At 42.6% G+C, this 18186-nt stretch overlaps 1 protein-coding gene across 1 annotated transcript in view; it reads right to left on the reverse strand.

Moving 5' to 3' along the window:
• Positions 1 to 16532, reverse strand: part of LOC115677549 (uncharacterized) — a 35634-nt gene extending 19102 nt beyond the window's left edge. The window contains exon 1 of the mRNA XM_056303989.1: positions 16337 to 16532. Within this exon, the coding sequence (XP_056159964.1) occupies positions 16337 to 16532 (196 nt within the window). The remainder of the gene's footprint in view (positions 1 to 16336) is intronic.
• Between the last annotated feature and the right edge of the window lie 1654 nt (positions 16533 to 18186).

Consider the following 18186-nt stretch of genomic DNA (forward strand, 5'->3'; position numbering starts at 1 on the left):
ACCGTTTCAGTCTCCTTCGTCACGTATGCGGATATCTATTATATTTTCCTAGCAAACAGTATATCTTTCATTTCATTCAAACCTAATAGTTTACATACGTCATTGATCAAAAGACCACGGTCCACGAGAAATTATACAAGACTGGACATATATGTATATTTTGCACATCATGAACGTATTCGTCTATTTGTTAGTCCAGTGTCGAAATTATAATTATGTATCATCGACAACAATCAAGAAAAGGAAAATTCAATTTATCACTAACGAAATTACATTCAAATTCGTACCCGTTGGAACACGTTCCTTGTTCCCTCGGGTACAAGGTTTTTGAGTACGACTTCCCTTCATTGTAATTGGTGCGTTAAAAAGTATATATACATCTTACCTTACCAAAAAAAAAATTACAATCAAATTCGATATCGAGATTCTATATATTCATAAGCATTGCAAGAATTTTTCCAAGCGGCACCTCTCTCTTTCTCTCACATAGAATTACCTCAAAATTTCCTATCTCATGTACGACATTCAAGGGTCAAAACACGTCTGTCAAAGTGACAGACTTTTTTGTTTTGGTCGAAAAAGTGACAGATTGAAGTCACGCAAAAGTTGGACTGGGAGCAAAATAAACACCCCAATATCCCTTCCTCCCAAAGCATCAAAGTTCCTAATCATACAAACCAACCCTAAGCTTTTCGTTTCACCGAGAGAGAGAGAGACGAAGTTCCTACGTGTAGTTGCACTAGCCATGGCCCTTCTTTTGTTGGTGAACGTGCAATTCCACGAGGCCTCGAGAGTGTTAGACGACGAATCCGAAGACAAGGAAGAAGAAACGTTACATTATATCAAGGAAGGTAACATATTTTTGCAATCTCTGCAAAAGGGCTCAGGCCGGCCTCCGGGGAACGGGCGTGCCTACACTTCCAAGGGAGGCGGGCTGCCTTGCATTAGCCACAAGAAATTCGTGGGCTGCACGGCGTCTCCACCGAATGCATACCCGGCTCCAGTGTTCCGATTTGGTGTAGCTTCCTGTCGCGACCTAAAATTCCTCTCAGGCTAATGGATTGTTAAGACTAAGCCTAACTCGGGCCCTCCCAAGCCCTACCAATTCGCAACTTAGGGTTTAAGTTTTTATGCTCGGAGTCGCCACTAATCAATTTATGGTAGGTTGATTAGAAACCTAAATAAAGCATAGGGAGATATGTTTTATTCCTACGAACCAGAGATTCTAAGCCCGGGGACTTGATTACGCTAGATCTGGTCTAACGCCCTTTCGGTACCTTTTCTTTTCAAAAATGTTTTGGCAGGCAGTTTGGATCCATTTCAACTTAGTTACTAACATGTGAGGTGTTCATGCGAGTGCGTAAACCACCAATTTAACACCCAGAAAGCATTAAATAAATTACAAGTTTGGAAGAATTACTTACCTGGAAGCAACGTAAGCATCTGCATTATTAGCTAGAAAATCACATTGACACCCTAATATGATTTCTAATTAACAAGCAATTCACTCAATTTCTTTTTTTGGATTTTCACTTATTTAAATGAAATCTAGCCTATATGCAATGACATGCGAAAATGACATGCGATTAATGCAACCTAGCATGCAAACTATATGTCGTGCGACGACGTGACCTATTTCTAATGACAAGACGAATGATTATTTTTGGTATTTTCTCAATTTAAATTCGGAATAATAAAAATGCCTAAATTAACATGCAAACTATGATGACTTAATCTACCCTAGCATGATTTCTTTTTAGGATTTTTGTCAAAATTCGAAATAATGAATAACCTGAATAATCTATTAAGATTAGAATATTACTTAATTTAAACTAGGAAATAGATCATCTCAAGTCCTAATTTAAATTAAATAACTACTCTATCTTCTAGATACATTTAGGATTCCTAGACATGCAAAAACTCTAATTCAAATCTAATTAATATTTTTTTGAATTTTCTGTTTATTTGAAAAAGGAAAGCAATTAAATAAACAAGGATAGCAACCACATTCAAAACGTCCACGCGATCCGCCATATTTGTTTCAAACTCGGATTAGGCACAAAAATCAAACTATCGGTCATATCTATAGGGTTATAGATATCGACGGAAAGCCGATTATTCAAATTTGGAAAGCGGATAAAAATCATTATCGTACCCAAGTGGTTATGGATAGGATAATAATTTTCCGTATCGCCGCGTATCGAACCTTAGGGATAAGGTCGGATAGTCGTCCAGATATCTAAATATTTAAAAATATTGCGGATATATCGAACATTATCCTAAGATATCTAAATATCCACATGATATTCACGAAATATTCAAACACCCATATTAGGAAATTAAATATTCTGAAAATATCGGATAATGTTGAATTACCTAATTTGCAGATAACTTCCAAATTCGAATTGTGGATCGGGATCGGACTCGGACGACGGGCGACGCGGCGTCGGCCAGTGGCGGCGACGTTGCTTCGGTGTGGACGGCGAGGAGCAGCTTGGCTCGCGGTGACTCTCAGCCGCGGATGGCAATTCACGACGGTAGCGCTCGGTCGGCGGCGGGCGCAATGGTGTGCGCGGTGGTGCTCCCAATCAATCTGCAAAAACAAGAATAAGGCCATGGCAATGTAAGGACGCCACGAGGCACTGGGACAGCAGTGGCTTGGCGTCGGGACTCGAGGTGACCAGCAACTTCAAAGGATGTCGGGATTGTGGTGGGGCAGCAGCTGGTCCGACGTGGGCTCAGGAAACAACCACGGAAAATCCAGCAACGAGTAAAGATCACCCACTAATGCCCAAAATTGTCTTCCTCCTGTGTAACACGAATTGAAATTCCACTTTGTGAACTGATGTGCTATTTTTATTCCAACTCCAGTTCACCGATTGCGGGGTTCAAGGACTTCTTTTCCAAGCGGTGGTCAATGGGGATTGGATTGGACCAAAGCTGAAGATATCGACACGTCGAGACCTACGATGGAAAGTGGTGATTTGCTGGTTTTCACCGTGAAGTTGAAAGGCGCGTCGTTGGCGGTTTGCTGAGTCCACAGTAATTGGTGTCTAGTCACGGCAACAGGGACCACGACGAGGAGGGTCGCGACTCACGGCCACAGTTCTGGTCGCGATTCACTGCCGGCGGCAATGGGCGGCGGCTCGGCGATCAGCGGTGGGATGGCGGCGTCGCGGAACAGCGGCAGGAGTGGTCCGCGCAGTGTGGTCGCGAGGCGGCGCGACTGTGAGGCGAGCGTGTGCGCATGCGCGACCGACTCTCTCTCTCTTACTCTTGCTCTCGCTCACGTGTGACTCTCGTGCTCTCAAAAATCGTGTTCTGAAAATTGTGAGAGCCCCTAAAATCCTGACCTAATGATGTATATATAACACTAATCTAGGTCAATTAGATTGGCTCTCTAGTCCTAATGGGCTTAGGCTTTGGCTTAGATTTTAATTTAATTTAAATGGGCTGAATTAATTAAGGATAATGGGCTGAATTAAGCTCAAATTAAAACAACGAAGCCCGTTTGACTTGTAATTCTCGGCCCTTGCATTCCAAGCGAGCCGAGTCCCATTCGATGAAATTTAAGCTCGTTCGTCACCGCCGGTCCGATACAAAATGCAATTAATCTAAAATGAATTAAAACTATATGTTATGCAACCTAAATATTTTTATTTAGAGGTTAAAAATTTAATCCCTAATTTTCTATACAAATTACGACTAAATGATACACCAAAATTTAGGTGTCAACAGCTGCCCCTCTTTGAAGGTGAGCTCGTAGAGGTTGCATTCAAAGACTAAATGATACCTAAATTTCAACCATGCAAATGCAATGAATGTTGTTTTTGTCGGGATTATGAGTCCCATTTTAAAATGCATTAAGAAATGATGTATGCTAACATGAGTGGAAAACATACCTGGAATTACTTACCTGACAGGAATGAGATAGCGCAATTCGAGGCACGACTCGGACTTTGTATGTTGTTTGGCAAATGTCTGGGCTCATTTTCATAGGTATTGCCTGATATACGTTGATGAACTTCGGTGATCTGCAGTTAAGTCAAAACACACGAAGAAAACTCGACGTATCCAATCATCATCTGGATTTGTGAGAACAGTTTCGATCTTTACCAACTACCTATACATCTCCATAGGTGTTTGCAAAGATTTGGCCGCTTCACTTATACCTGCTCATAAGTAAATTGCGGGGAGAACTTTTGAAGTCAAGAGGATATTCTGACCTTTACATATACCTGCTCATATGCAAAGATTTGGCCGCCTCACTTATACCTGCTCATAAGCGAGTAGCGGGGGAACACCTGGGGTTGAAAGAATATTCCGACCTTTACATATACCTGCTCATATGCAAAGATTTGGCCACTTCACCTATACCTGCTCATAGGCGAGTAGCGGGGGAATACCTGAGATTTGGGGAGAATTCCGACCTTTACATATACTTGCTCATATGCAAAGATTTGGCCGCCTCACCTATACCTGCTCATAGGTGAGTAACGGGGGAATCTTCTCGAGATTGTATGAAAATCTGTGATTTGGTGAACAAAGGGGCTAGCCCAAGTGTTCAAGGGTTCCTTGACAAAGTACCTGGATATCATCAGAGGTACCTGAAAAGGTTTGATCAATAGACACCTAAACATCATCAAAGGCATCTAGAGATCGCAAAAATGATCAAATGTGGGTCCTGACGATTGCTCGAACAGGTTAGGGACACCTAGATAGTCATAGACATCCTAGGGATAGAGATATACTTACCTAGCGATATCTCCAACTCTGAAGGTGTGTCTCCTGTTAGACACAGATTTAAGTAACATGTAATATGCATTCGCACACTGTCAAGAACACATATACACACGCACTATGATTTTCAACTGATTTTCATGCACGATGGTTTTGTCAAATCAGTATTACAAACTCCGCTGGGGAACAATCATGACAAGACAATCCGAACTTACTAGTGGGTGTCTTGAAAATGCCGAATGATGGACTTCCGATCTAAAAGGGCTTTCTCTCATTCTCATTGAAAAAGGCTGATTTATGAGAGTCACTCCATCTCACCTTCATCATGTGGACAAGGGTCCGAGTATTCTCGCAAGCGGTACGACCTTACCAATCTGAGAGGTCTTTGTCAGGACCGTAACATGGGCTTAGTCAATGGCTTAGCAAAAGGGGACTCTTTGAGTCAAGGCTATTGAAAGAACAATACTCCGCAATCGTCTCCGGGTTTACAAGTCAAGAACCCTGCAAAACGAGATAGAAATGGACTTGCTCGCACTTCTTCGAGCTAAGCTTATAAACATCTGAATCCTACATTAATTCAAGTGCCATAATCTGAAGAGACTTTACAAGGGACGTAACGTAGGCTAGGCTCATGAGTTGAGAAATGAATGGATCATTAGGCTCAAAATGTGTATAATTGGGGTGAGAGTTGGTGATCATCTCGGCATTATCACCGGTCCTCTTTTCCGCCAGGGATTGTCTTCTCGGTAGATGCTCCATTGGCCTCGAGAGCTTATCACTTGACTCCTTAAGACTGTGGATGACTTTGACACATCTTAACATTTTCTACTCCGAAGTTCTCTCATTTTTTTTTCTCTTCTTCTTCTTTTCCTTTTTTTTTATGGGCATTGGCCTGCTTTTACCAGGCACACTGCTTTTTCATGCCCCCTATTTTTTTTTTCATTTTTGACTTTTGACACACACTGTCTACAATGCATATATTGGCCAACCACCCTTTGGCTTGTTTTGACCGAATGATTAACATTTGGACTTTCAGGGTCTTCGTCTTCTATCGGCACTCCGAATATGCTGCGTGGACAGTGATGACTTTTGTCTTGCCCCAGTGTGGGGGATGATCACCAACTGGGTTTTTATGAAATGAAATTGCAGGCTCAAGTGGGCTAAGCAATGGATAAAGTGTGTAGGATAGAGAAAGAACCGCTCTTCATCATCCTAAGGCACTTGAATTAATGTTTGAGTTCATTTGCAATAGCAACACTTGAAGATTGATGCAAGTGTGAGCAAAAAAATTTCTATCCATTTTTCTCACCTCGCGATGTCAGCTTACCTCCAGTTTGCCCCGATTTGGGGTGGTTCTTAACAGGGGTAATTTGAAAGAACTTCACCAAGTGTTTGGGCTCAAAGTGGCGAAACAATGGATAACCTGTATTGTTTAGGATAGAGAAATGAAATGCCTCTTGACGTTTTGGTCGCCGTACCTTTCGCGAGAGAACCCTTTACCTTGCAGACATGGAATTTTTCCACTCAACTCACTGGGGATTAGTGCATGGGACTGTGTATAGGATAGGACTTGCCTTTCATCATCCTGATGTACCTCATTCAACACATTCAATTCATTCCACATGAGTTATCAGATTGTCCAAATAGATTCCCCTTTTGAAGTCGATGATGCAGACCGACAAAATAACCACGCAGAATTTAAAGCCAATGCACACATCTTAACTTGAAATTGATTGAAACCATTTATTCATAAGTGAAATGTTTGTGACTCAAATTATAAAACCAAACACTTGAAAACTTTTGCCGCAAAAATGTTAGATCTTATCAGGGATAATACATCTTCACAGCATCAGAATTAACAGGCGTGGAAAACTCATGACCGTCCATTTCTGCGAGAATCAGGGCACTCCCGGGGAGCACCTTTTTAACCACGTATGGACCGATGTAGTTTGGGGCGAATTTGCCCCCAGGAACAGGAAAAACTGGCAGTATCTTCCTTAGAACTAGATCATTTACCTCGAAGTGTCTTTGACGCACTTTTTGGTTGAAAGACTTACCTACTCATGCGGCAACTGGATCGGGCGTTTCGTCTCACTCTCGGGGGATTTGCCCTCTCTCGCACTTTTCTCGGGTTCTCCGGAATCACTCGGAGTTAATAGTGATAGTTTGGTCTGATGTGAGGACTTTGGGCCTTTCATGCCTCTCTAGATCGCGCTGAATATCTGAGGAATCGTCGAGTTCGTCGGTGTCATTGGGATCAAGCTCGCCTGCATGTAATTCATCAAATTGGACCGTTCCCATACCCTCACGTGTCACAAGATTGCCCCTGAAACATAAAGTAGGGGGTTCAGAACGATAAACAGGGCTAAACAGTGTATTTTTATTTCTTTTGATTTTTTTTGTGACTTTTTTTTCGAAATTCTTTTCAAAAAAGTTTTAACGCGAGGGAACATGAAGAAGCCCAGGCCTCAGAATTCTCCTTGGACTATATTTTTCTCTTATTGGTTGGATATCATCACCGGGCTGGTTTGATGTACCTCAACATGCCCTTAAAAATGAAAATAATTTGTAATTTCATTGATTATCACCAAAGGAATTACATTTATCGAATGGAAATTGTAACAATCAAATCCTAGAAATGAAAATGGAAAGCAGCGCCCGAAACGGGGCAAGTCCTAAAAAGCAGTAGAAATTCCCACGCAGGGGAGTGTGCGAAAAAGTAAAAGTTTTACTCTTGTGGGCCTGTGCCCATTCCCTCTAACGGTCCTTCCTCGATAGCTCCCACGAAGAAATCATCAAACAGGGCAGTGATTCCATCCATTGCATCATCAGAATCTTCTGTCATTAGAGGTGTTGGATCATCCATACCTCCCCATCCATCCGGGACAATGTCACAGGGGTTAACATAGAAGCTCGGGGGCGCCGAGTATTTCACATAAAAATCGAACTTGCCGCTCGGTTGCCCCAAAGTGTCGATCACCTCTTTCTCTTCATGCATCATTCTTGCAGGACCCGGAAATGTGGTACGGATATGTGGAAGCAACCTACCATGCCCAAGCTCTCCATTGTTGTGGGTAATTCCATTCGGCTCTTCTTCGAATCGCTGTCTATTATATCCATCTCCTCGACCTCGACCTCGGCCGCGTCCACGTTCATGTCCACGTCCCCCATTATTTGGCCCGCTTGACCCCTGGTATCCCAACCCAGTAGTGTGAGGCCTTCGAGAGACTTCCACCGGCTGGCGGATACCTTGACCATTCCTACCAAGGCCTTCACCCGGAATAAAGCCATGGGACACCATTACTCTTCCAACCATGACTGCAGCATTTGACACCTCAGGAATGGGCGGTGATGATCCTCTCGATGCATGTATGGTTGACACGAGCTCGAGCAACTGATAGCTTGATTCTATTTTGCAATCCGGCTCAACATAGGGGATAGCCGTTGCGTGGTAAATTGGGTGCTCCTCTTCACCGTGGACTGTGACTAACTTTCTCTCCACAACAAACTTCACCTTCTAATGCAGACTGGATGGCACAGCTCCGGCAGTATGAATCCATGGACGACCCAACAGAAAATTGAATGCAGTGGGAATGTCCATAACTTGAAATAGGATGTTGAACATTGTTGGTCCTATCTGTATGTCAAGGTGGATTTCTCCCATCACTTCTTTTTTCGTTCCGTCAAAAGCTCGCACGGAGGTCTTCACAGAATTTATCCTAGAAGAATCTATCTTGAGGCGGTGTAAAGTCGCCAAAGGACAGATGTTCAAGGCTGATCCGTTGTCGATGAGTACCCGGGCTACATGTGAGGGCTTGTATTTGACAGAAATGTAAAGTGCCTTGGTATGCCCCCTCCCTTCCAGAGGAAACTCTTCATCTGAAAAGGCTATGAGGTCCTTGAGGAGTATAGAACCGACAAATTCCTTCAATTTATCATGATCGATCGTTTCTGGCACGTGGACTTCACTTAACACCTTCATTAGGGCCTTCTGATGCTTGACAGATGTCTGGAGTAGTTCAAGGAGAGAGATTTGCGCGGGCATCTTGCGCAATTGTTCAACTATGTTGTATTCGCTAGCCTTAATCACAGCTAGAAACTCTTTGGCTTCTTCATCAGTAACAGGTTTTGCAGGTTGGGCATTAGCTTAGCTATAGGTACGCCCAGATCTGGTAACCAAGTCGACATCGAGGCTGTAAGACCAAAGGACCGCCTTATTATCACTGTACTCATGTGGTTGAGGTATCTCGATCACTATCCCTTCATCAGCTGTAGGCGTGCTTACTACGATCTCTTCATCATCGAACGCGTCTTCGAGCGGAGGCATGTCTTCAAGCAAATGGTCGAAGTTGTCCTTCCCGGTGTTCAATGTAGCAAACTCTTCTTCCCAATTAATAACCACTTCAGAAATAGTGGAAACAATGCCAGTGTGGTCAGCATAAACAATCATCCCAGCTTCTACCATCCTTGAGATTCTTTCTCTCATGACAGCCAGGGGAAGGGTCTCGTTACTCGGGTAATAACCGGCTTTCACCAACTCGCCATAGACGTCCGTAGTATACACCTTGACGTTCTTAATTCGACCAGCATCGAAGCTAAAAATGGCATTCACATTGCCCGCGTGATCGGGGAGTGGGTTATTCTGAACATTCGGCTTAGCGGGTTGGAATGAGAAAGCCCTCGTGTCCAGGAGGTTCTGGATTCGGTGCTTGAGGACATAGCAATCATCGGTTGAGTGTCCCAGCTCACCCATCACATTTCTTTGACGGGTCGAAGTTATAGAACCGCTCAGGATTGGGCCGCTTTGGCTCAGTAGGAAGCAAGCCTTTCTTCTGAAGTACTTCCAATACTTGAGACAACGATCCGGGGAGGGAGGTGAATTGCCTCTTGTTGTTCCTCCTTTGAAAAGGTTGACGACCCGAGTTTTGTTGCTGAGCTTCCGCTACTTGGATTGCTGGGGCGGAGTTAGTATTCCGCCGGCTCGGTTGGTTATAAGCCACATTCACTTCAGCTGCCGATTCTTTCTCTTTTCTCGCACCAAATCTTCTGGTCGAGGAGGACGGCTCGACAAACCATCCATCTTTCAGCCCTATCTCAATCTGTTCGCCTATGGGGATGAGTTGGTTGAAGTTGTCAGCCGGAATGGCAACCATCCGATTACGGTATTCGAACGGGAGAGTTTTTACGAACATCCTCTTCAACTCACTATCTATGGGTTCTGGGACAACCTGAGCAGCTAAATTCCTCCATCTGATAGCATAGTCTTTAAAGGACTCAGTCTTTTTCATTTGAGCACGTTCGAGATCATCACGGGTAGGAATGATGTCCGTTATGAATCTGTACTGCTTTAAGAATGCTTCACTGGCTTCTTTCCAAGTTTTGAGGCCATTTATCTTCTTCATGAGATACCAGTTCAAAGCAGGACCCGTCAAACTTGCTTGAAAGGCATGGATCATCAGGAGTTCGTTGTCAACATACGAAGTCATCTCGTACGTGATAGAGCTGCAGGTGGGCTTTTGGACATGTGGTGCCATTGTACTTGTCAAAATCTGGCATTTTGAACTTCTTTGGGATTTTGATCTGTGAGTACAGGGACAGATCGATCGAAGGTGAATCCTGCGAACCTTCCAGCTGCTTCACTCTTTCTTCAAGCTTGTTGACTCGTTCGTCAGGTTTGTCTTTGTTGACGATAATCTGGACGGGGTCATCTTCTAAATCAGGAATCTCGTCATCTCCGTGAACATCGACACTTTTTCTAACTTTCTGTTTTGGGACTAATGTTTCGAGGGATGCCGGAACAGGGATCGACCGAAGAGCTTTGATCTCAGCGGACATTTGTTGCATCGCGATGACAAGTTGCTTCATCTGGTCTTCCATACCAACAACACGCTCTTGCAAGTCGGTTTGATCGGCCATTCTGGCTCTCGACCGTGTACGAATGGGCGATCGTGATCGGTCCGTAGTTACCTAATTTCGGAACGAAACAGGCATACATAAGTGTCAAGCAAAATCATACGCCGATCCATGACATTGGTCTAACCGCTTTGAATTAAAAAGACCCCTTTATTGAAATGGTGAAAATTTTTACACCAATTAATGACTTAAAATTGAACTGAATATAAAGGCAAATGACTTAATTCCTAAACAAATTTAAAAACTGAAACTGAAATGAGAAAAGAACTTCGAGCTTATTATTTAGCTTGATCTATAGACATATGGGAGGCGACTTCCTTCTTCAATTGCTCATAAGCTCGAGCTATCTTGGATGCCTTTTCTTCAGCTTCTTCGGCCTTCCTTTTGAGGCGATTGTTCTCTGAGCGATTGGTGGACTTGAGAGGCACCTTGGGTATCTTCGGGAGCAAATCCTGCGGGATTCTGTGCCGTCAAATGTACTGGGTCGTCGCGAAATAGGACTTCTGCTCTCCCTTTAGTTCTCCTTCGGGCCGAGCTATCTTTAACACACGGCACTTCTTCCACATCTTATTGAGCTGAGCTACGGTCCCTTCGTGGTCTTTATCATCATCGGTGAAGTCGACCCGAAGGAGTTTCGGTTGTAACGCCGGAGGGAGTCCCTGGAGAATTTGGTACTGTCGGGACACTCTGGCAGGGTAGTACTCGATTGCGCCAATGAAGCCCAAAAGTGGCACCGGTCCAACACCATTACACGTAAGCCGAGCTTCCTCGACCTTGAACCAATTAGCATGCCAATGGAAACCTTGGGGTTTAGCGTTTTTCATGAAAATGATCCATTCGGAATAATGATAATCAGGTGCATTTCCTTGTTTTTCTTTATAGCTTAAAATGGGATGGCTAGAATCACTAAGCTCGGATATTGTGAGTAAATCGTCACATCTTTTTATGTGAGACAAAAACCAAATTTGCAAAAGTTCGAGGGGGGCATGAAACGTTTTGTCAACATGTTGCTTAAATTTAGTGAGTGAAATGAAAGTCTCGGCTAAAATGGTGTTGCCAAAATTCTTTTCAAGACAGACTTGTTGGACCAACCATGCGATTGATGGACTACATGCATTCTTACAGTGAGGAAAAATCACGAACCCGAAAAATGCTAACAAAAAGATTTTGCCCTTTTGAAAAGATGTGTCTTTTTCAAAACACTGACTCAGGAATGAAAAAGGACATATGCCGCGATTTGCTTTTAAAACTTTTCCCAATTCATCTTTTCCAACATTCAAAAATTCAGCCAACATTAAAGTAGAATCAATTCCCAAAGGTGGTGTGACTAACTCCGACTCCAATGGTTTTCCAATGAGCACGCTATATTCTTCCAATGTCGGGGTGAGCTCGTGCTTACCGAATATAAAGGTAGAGGTCTCGGGACACCAGAAGTGCGCTAATGCTCGAACGAGGCCGGTACGGACTTTGACCTCCAGTAGGGGGAGCAGCCTCCCGATGTGGCCCTCAACTAGCTTGCGGTTGGTCGGACTGAGTAGATTTCACCAGGCACGGAGCTCGTCCTTAGGAGCATCAAGAATCCGGATGTCTGCCCCTCCCATAGTGTATAGACCAAGACTCACGACCGACCTAATGTCATGGACCGACCAAAGAAAATACGGAACATAAATAAATTGAGAAATAAAGGTTCAGAAAACTTACTTTACCCGATAGGACCATGGCAATCACATAGACATGCGCATGAAATGTGAGGTTCGATTTCTATCTAGACTCTGGTTTGCAAAATGGAGACGCGAGGATTACCGGGCTAAACCAGTCATGGTTGTGGTTAGGCCGGGGTTCCCCTTACTCCGGCTTAGTCAAGGAGCCGACCCGGGTTGCAAAGGGTGCAACCGTGGTGGGAACTCAATGACACCGTGAAAGAACTTTCGGGACCAAGGAGGGCGACCCGTACCACGCGGGTGTGGTCGGGGTGTCCGCTGTCTCGCACCATCCTAAACCTGTGCCGCCTGGTCCCGGCGGGTAGTGTGTGCGGTGTAGTGTAAATGCAAGGCATGCACAACATGTTATATCAAACAGCGCTTCGTGCATAAAATAAACCATACATCCAAACACCTCCCTGCAAAACAAGGGTTAACAATCACGCCTCCCCTTATACCTCCCATTCTGCAAAAACATTTAACACATAAAATGTTAGGGACGTACCTGGGATCCTCGTTGCCAAACAAAAATATTTTTTGAAAAGAAAAACTGGCCTAAGTCCACTAAGAGTTTTAACTCAAGTCCCCAGCGGAGTCGCCAAGCTGTCGCGACCTAAAATTCCTCTCAGGCTAATGGATTGTTAAGACTAAGCCTAACTCGGGCCCTCCCAAGCCCTACCAATTCGCAACTTAGGGTTTAAGTTTTTATGCTCGGAGGCGCTACTAATCAATTTATGGTAGGTTGATTAGAAACCTAAATAAAACATAGGGAGATATGTTTTATTCCTACGAACCAGAGATTCTAAGCCCGGGGACTTGATTACGCTAGATCTGGTCTAACGCCCTTTCGGTACCTTTTCTTTTCAAAAATGTTTTGGCAGGCAGTTTGGATCCATTTCAACTTAGTTACTAACATGTGAGGTGTTCATGCGAGTGCGCAAACCACCAATTTAACACCCAGAAAGCATTAAATAAATTACAAGTTTGGAAGAATTACTTACCTGGAAGCAACGTAAGCATCTGCATTATTAGCTAGAAAATCACATTGACACCCTAATATGATTTCTAATTAACAAGCAATTCACTCAATTTCTTTTTTTGGATTTTCACTTATTTAAATGAAATCTAGCCTATATGCAATGACATGCGATTAATGCAACCTAGCATGCAAACTATATGTCGTGCGACGACGTGGCCTATTTCTAATGACAAGACGAATGATTATTTTTGGTATTTTCTCAATTTAAATTCGGAATAATAAAAATGCCTAAATTAACATGCAAACTATGATGACTTAATCTACCCTAGCATGATTTCTTTTTAGGATTTTTGTCAAAATTCGAAATAATGAATAACCTGAATAATCTATTAAGATTAGAATATTACTTAATTTAAACTAGGAAATAGATCATCTCAAGTCCTAATTTAAATTAAATAACTACTCTATCTTCTAGATACATTTAGGATTCCTAGACATGCAAAAACTCTAATTCAAATCTAATTAATATTTTTTTGAATTTTCTGTTTATTTGAAAAAGGAAAGCAATTAAATAAACAAGGATAGCAACCACATTCAAAACGTTCACGCGATCCGCCATATTTGTTTCAAACTTGGATTAGACACAAAAATCAAACTATCGGTCATATCTATAGGGTTATAGATATCGACGGAAAGCCGATTATTCAAATTTGGAAAGCGGATAAAAATCATTATCGTACCCAAGTGGTTATGGATAGGATAATAATTTTCCGTATCGCCGCGTATCGAACCTTAGGGATAAGGTCGGATAGTCGTCCAGATACGTTGCTAAATTAGGAAGTTTTCCTAATTTTGAATATTTAAAAATATTGCGGATATATCGAACATTATCCTAAGATATCTAAATATCCACATGATATTCACGAAATATTCAAACACCCATATTAGGAAATTAAATATTCTGAAAATATCGGATAATGTTGAATTACCTAATTTGCAGATAACTTCCAAATTCGAATTGTGGATCGGGATCGGACTCGGACGACGGGCGACGCGGCGTCGGCCAGTGGCGGCGACGTTGCTTCGGTGTGGACGGCGAGGAGCAGCTCGGGTCGCGGTGACTCTCAGCCGCGGATGGCAATTCACGACGGTAGCGCTCGGTGGCGGCGGGCGCAATGGTGTGCGCAGTGGTGCTCCCAGTCAATCTGCAAAAACAAGAATAAGGCCACGGCAATGTAAGGACGCCACGAGGCACTGGGACAGCAGTGGCTTGGCGTCGGGACTCGAGGTGACCAGCAACTTCGAAGGATGTCGAGATTGTGGTGGGGCAGCAGCTGGTCTGACGTGGGCTCAGGAAACAACCACGGAAAATCCAGCAACGAGTAAAGATCACCCACTAATGCCCAAAATTGTCTTCCTCCTATGTAACACGAATTGAAATTCCACTTTGTGAACTGATGTGCTATTTTTATTCCAACTCCAGTTCACCGATTGCGGGGTTCAAGGACTTCTTTTCCAAGCGGTGGTCAATGGGGATTGGATTGGACCAAAGCTGAAGATATCGACACGTCGAGACCTACGATGGAAAGTGTCGATTTGCTGGTTTTCACCGTGAAGTTGAAAGGCGCGTCGCTGGCGGTTTGGTGAGTCCACAGTAATTGGTGTCTAGTCACGGCAACAGGGACCACGACGAGGAGGGTCGCGACTCACGGCCACAGTTCTGGTCGCGATTCACTGCCGGCGGCAATGGGCGGCGGCTCGGCGATCAGCGGTGGGATGGCGGCGTCGCGGAACAGCGGCAGGAGTGGTCCGCGCAGTGTGGTCGCGAGGCGGCGCGACTGTGAGGCGAGCGTGTGCGCGTGCGCGACCGACTCTCTCTCTCTTACTCTTGCTCTCGCTCACGTGTGACTCTCGTGCTCTCAAAAATCGTGTTCTGAAAATTGTGAGAGCCCCTAAAATCCTGATCTAATGATGTATATATAACACTAATCTAGGTCAATTAGATTGGCTCTCTAGTCCTATTGGGCTTAGATTTTAATTTAATTTAAATGGGCTGAATTAATTAAGGATAATGGGCTGAATTAAGCTCAAATTAAAACAACGGAGCCCCTTTGACTTGTAATTCTCGGCCCTTGCATTCCAATCGAGCCGAGTCCCGTTCGATGAAATTTAAGCTCGTTCGTCACCGCCGGTCCGATGCAAAATGCAATTAATCTAAAATGAATTTAAACTATATGTTATGCAACCTAAATATTTTTATTTAGAGGTTAAAAATTTAATCCCTAATTTTCTATACAAATTACAACTAAATGATACACCAAAATTTAGGTGTCAACACTTCCAACGCTAGATGATTAATTGAAGGTCAAGAATCAAAAGAATATACGAAATCTTTTTTCTTCTAGCTTGATAATAAGTTGATGCATCTAAATTGTTAATTTGTATTTGTATACGCAATAGATTTTTATTTTCATTAGTTGTCTGTGGATGGATAATTTATACTCACCAGATTGGTGTTGTATGATACATGATGAAATAACAAAGTCGTAATCATTTGTTATCACTTCATCACTCTGTGAGATGGAGTCTCTTGTGAGATGAAGGGTCTATGGGTTCGAGAGTTAACACGATATTTCCCAGATAATTGGCCAAAAAGTCTTAAATCTTTTATACGGCGATCAATTCAGTCTTAAATATTTTAATTGTGCTAAATTTAGTCCTAAACCTTTTGACAATTTGCCAATTTAATTGTAAACTTTTTAATTGTATCAATTTAGTCATTAACTTTTTGAAGATTTACCAATTTAGTTATAAACCTTTTTGAAAATTTGCCAATTTAATTCTTTCGGCCAGGATCACTAACGTGGATGCCAATTGCCAACCATCCTACATGACGTGGTCAACATGACGTGGGGAATTTTTCATTTTATTTAAATTTTCCTTTCTTTTTTTCCTTCCTTTCCTTTCGCTTGTGACCAGCACTCGGCCATGGCCAGCAACTAGCCATAAGCAAGGGCCGGCAAGGGCATCGCTGGCAAGGGCTTGACCCTCGCGGATTGGGTGTGGGCTGCCATCGCCATATCCGACGAGGCAGCCCTTGTGGCCTCTGGCAAGGGCTCGAACGTCGCAGCCTGGGCGAAGGTTGCGCCCTTGTCAGATCCACTGAGGGAAACCATTGCCAGTGGCCGGTCACCGGCCATGGCTAAGCACCATCACAAATGAAATGAAAGAAATGGAAAAAAATAAAAATTTTAAAAAATGAAAAAGTTGTCCATGTCAATGAAATTAAAAAAATGTAAAAGTTGTCCACGTTAGTGATGGTCACGCCACGTAGGATTTTCATTGGAGGCCGTTGTCCACTTCAGTAATTTCTGGCTAAAATTGGCCAAAAAGACTTAATAGGTAAATCGTCAAAAGGTTTAAGATAAAATTGGCAAATCTTAAAAAGGTATAAGTAGTACTACATTGACAAATTATCAAAAGTTTTAGGGTTAATACCACGAAAAACCCCAAACTGGTACACCTGTAACAAATTTACCCAAAACTAATTTTTTAACCACTTAAAACCCCAAATTGATACACCTGTGACAAATTTACCCCCCGTTAGCTTCCGTTAAATTTTACTATCAAATTACTTTGTTAAATCACATGCGACAGTTGACGGATGTACCACGTTTGGGCTTTACCCTCCATTTATCACCGGTGTACCAGTTTGTGTATTTTTTTTGTATTAATCCAATTTAATAGAAATTAACGAAGGGTAAATTTGTCACAAATGTACCAGTTTGGGATTTTTGGTAGTCAAAAAATTAGTTTTGGGTAAATTTGTCACAGATGTACCAGTTTAGAGTTTTTGATGGTCAAAAAATTAATTTGGGATAAATTTATCACGGGTGTACCAGTTTGGGATTTTTCGTGGTATTAACCCAAAGTTTTAGGAGTAAATTAACATCATTGAAAAGTTTTAGACTAAATTGGCTGTAGTATAATAGGTTTAGGATTTTTTAGACAATTTTTTCCTTACCCATGTTGTCGCCATGATTAATATTTTATGCTTGAGCAACTATATATCCTTTGATTAGGGCATACACAATGAAACCATTCGACAAAAAAAAAATATGTAATGACCTAACTCATTCTACATGGGTGACTCTTAAAAGGAGTATCCATAGCAACCACACAAGATGGCAATCATTTGAGGGTGAATCTTGCTTATGAATAACATCACAAAATCTTAACTAATCGATGTGGGACTCGAGTTGGTATAAGCTCCCTCATTTAAACCACTGACATCCTCGTTTGCACTGGCTGTACTACCTAGTGATCCCACCCAACAACACTCATGCTACTCGGAATGTGTCCCATTTCATTTTTATCCCATTCGCCATCCTTGAAGTTTGTTAAGAGCCGCAATTTATCCGAGCCTCGTTGCTCGCGCAACCACCCCCACCTATGTTGGATCAAGTCGGGGCCTAGTTTGTCAACAAATGATGCATCTACCAGAGAACCTTTTGCTCTTATATCATCTGTGATAACTTGATACATTTAATGTGGGTCAAACCCCTAAAAGAAACTCGAAGCAACCGCACTATAGAGTGACAATTTGACGATGGATCTTACGTATAAAGAACACCACAAGGGCTCACTCGACTTATGTAACACTTTGGGTGTCACAATGTATGACCCCTTTGAATAGTAAAATAGAAGGCACTTTTGTTGGAAAAATTGGAGGTCGATCCTGTTGAGAAGTATGAAGAACTGCTAATAGGACAATAAAAATCATCAATTTTTTAGGCATGCAATCACTATCCTCAAGAATGAATTTCACCTTTCACAAAATTGAAAAGTGTGCTT

This window comes from Syzygium oleosum, unplaced genomic scaffold (genome assembly GCF_021117445.2).
Source record: "Syzygium oleosum isolate NSW1041296 unplaced genomic scaffold, Sole_v2.1 Sole_v2.30, whole genome shotgun sequence".
NCBI classification, from domain to species: Eukaryota; Viridiplantae; Streptophyta; class Magnoliopsida; order Myrtales; family Myrtaceae; genus Syzygium; species Syzygium oleosum.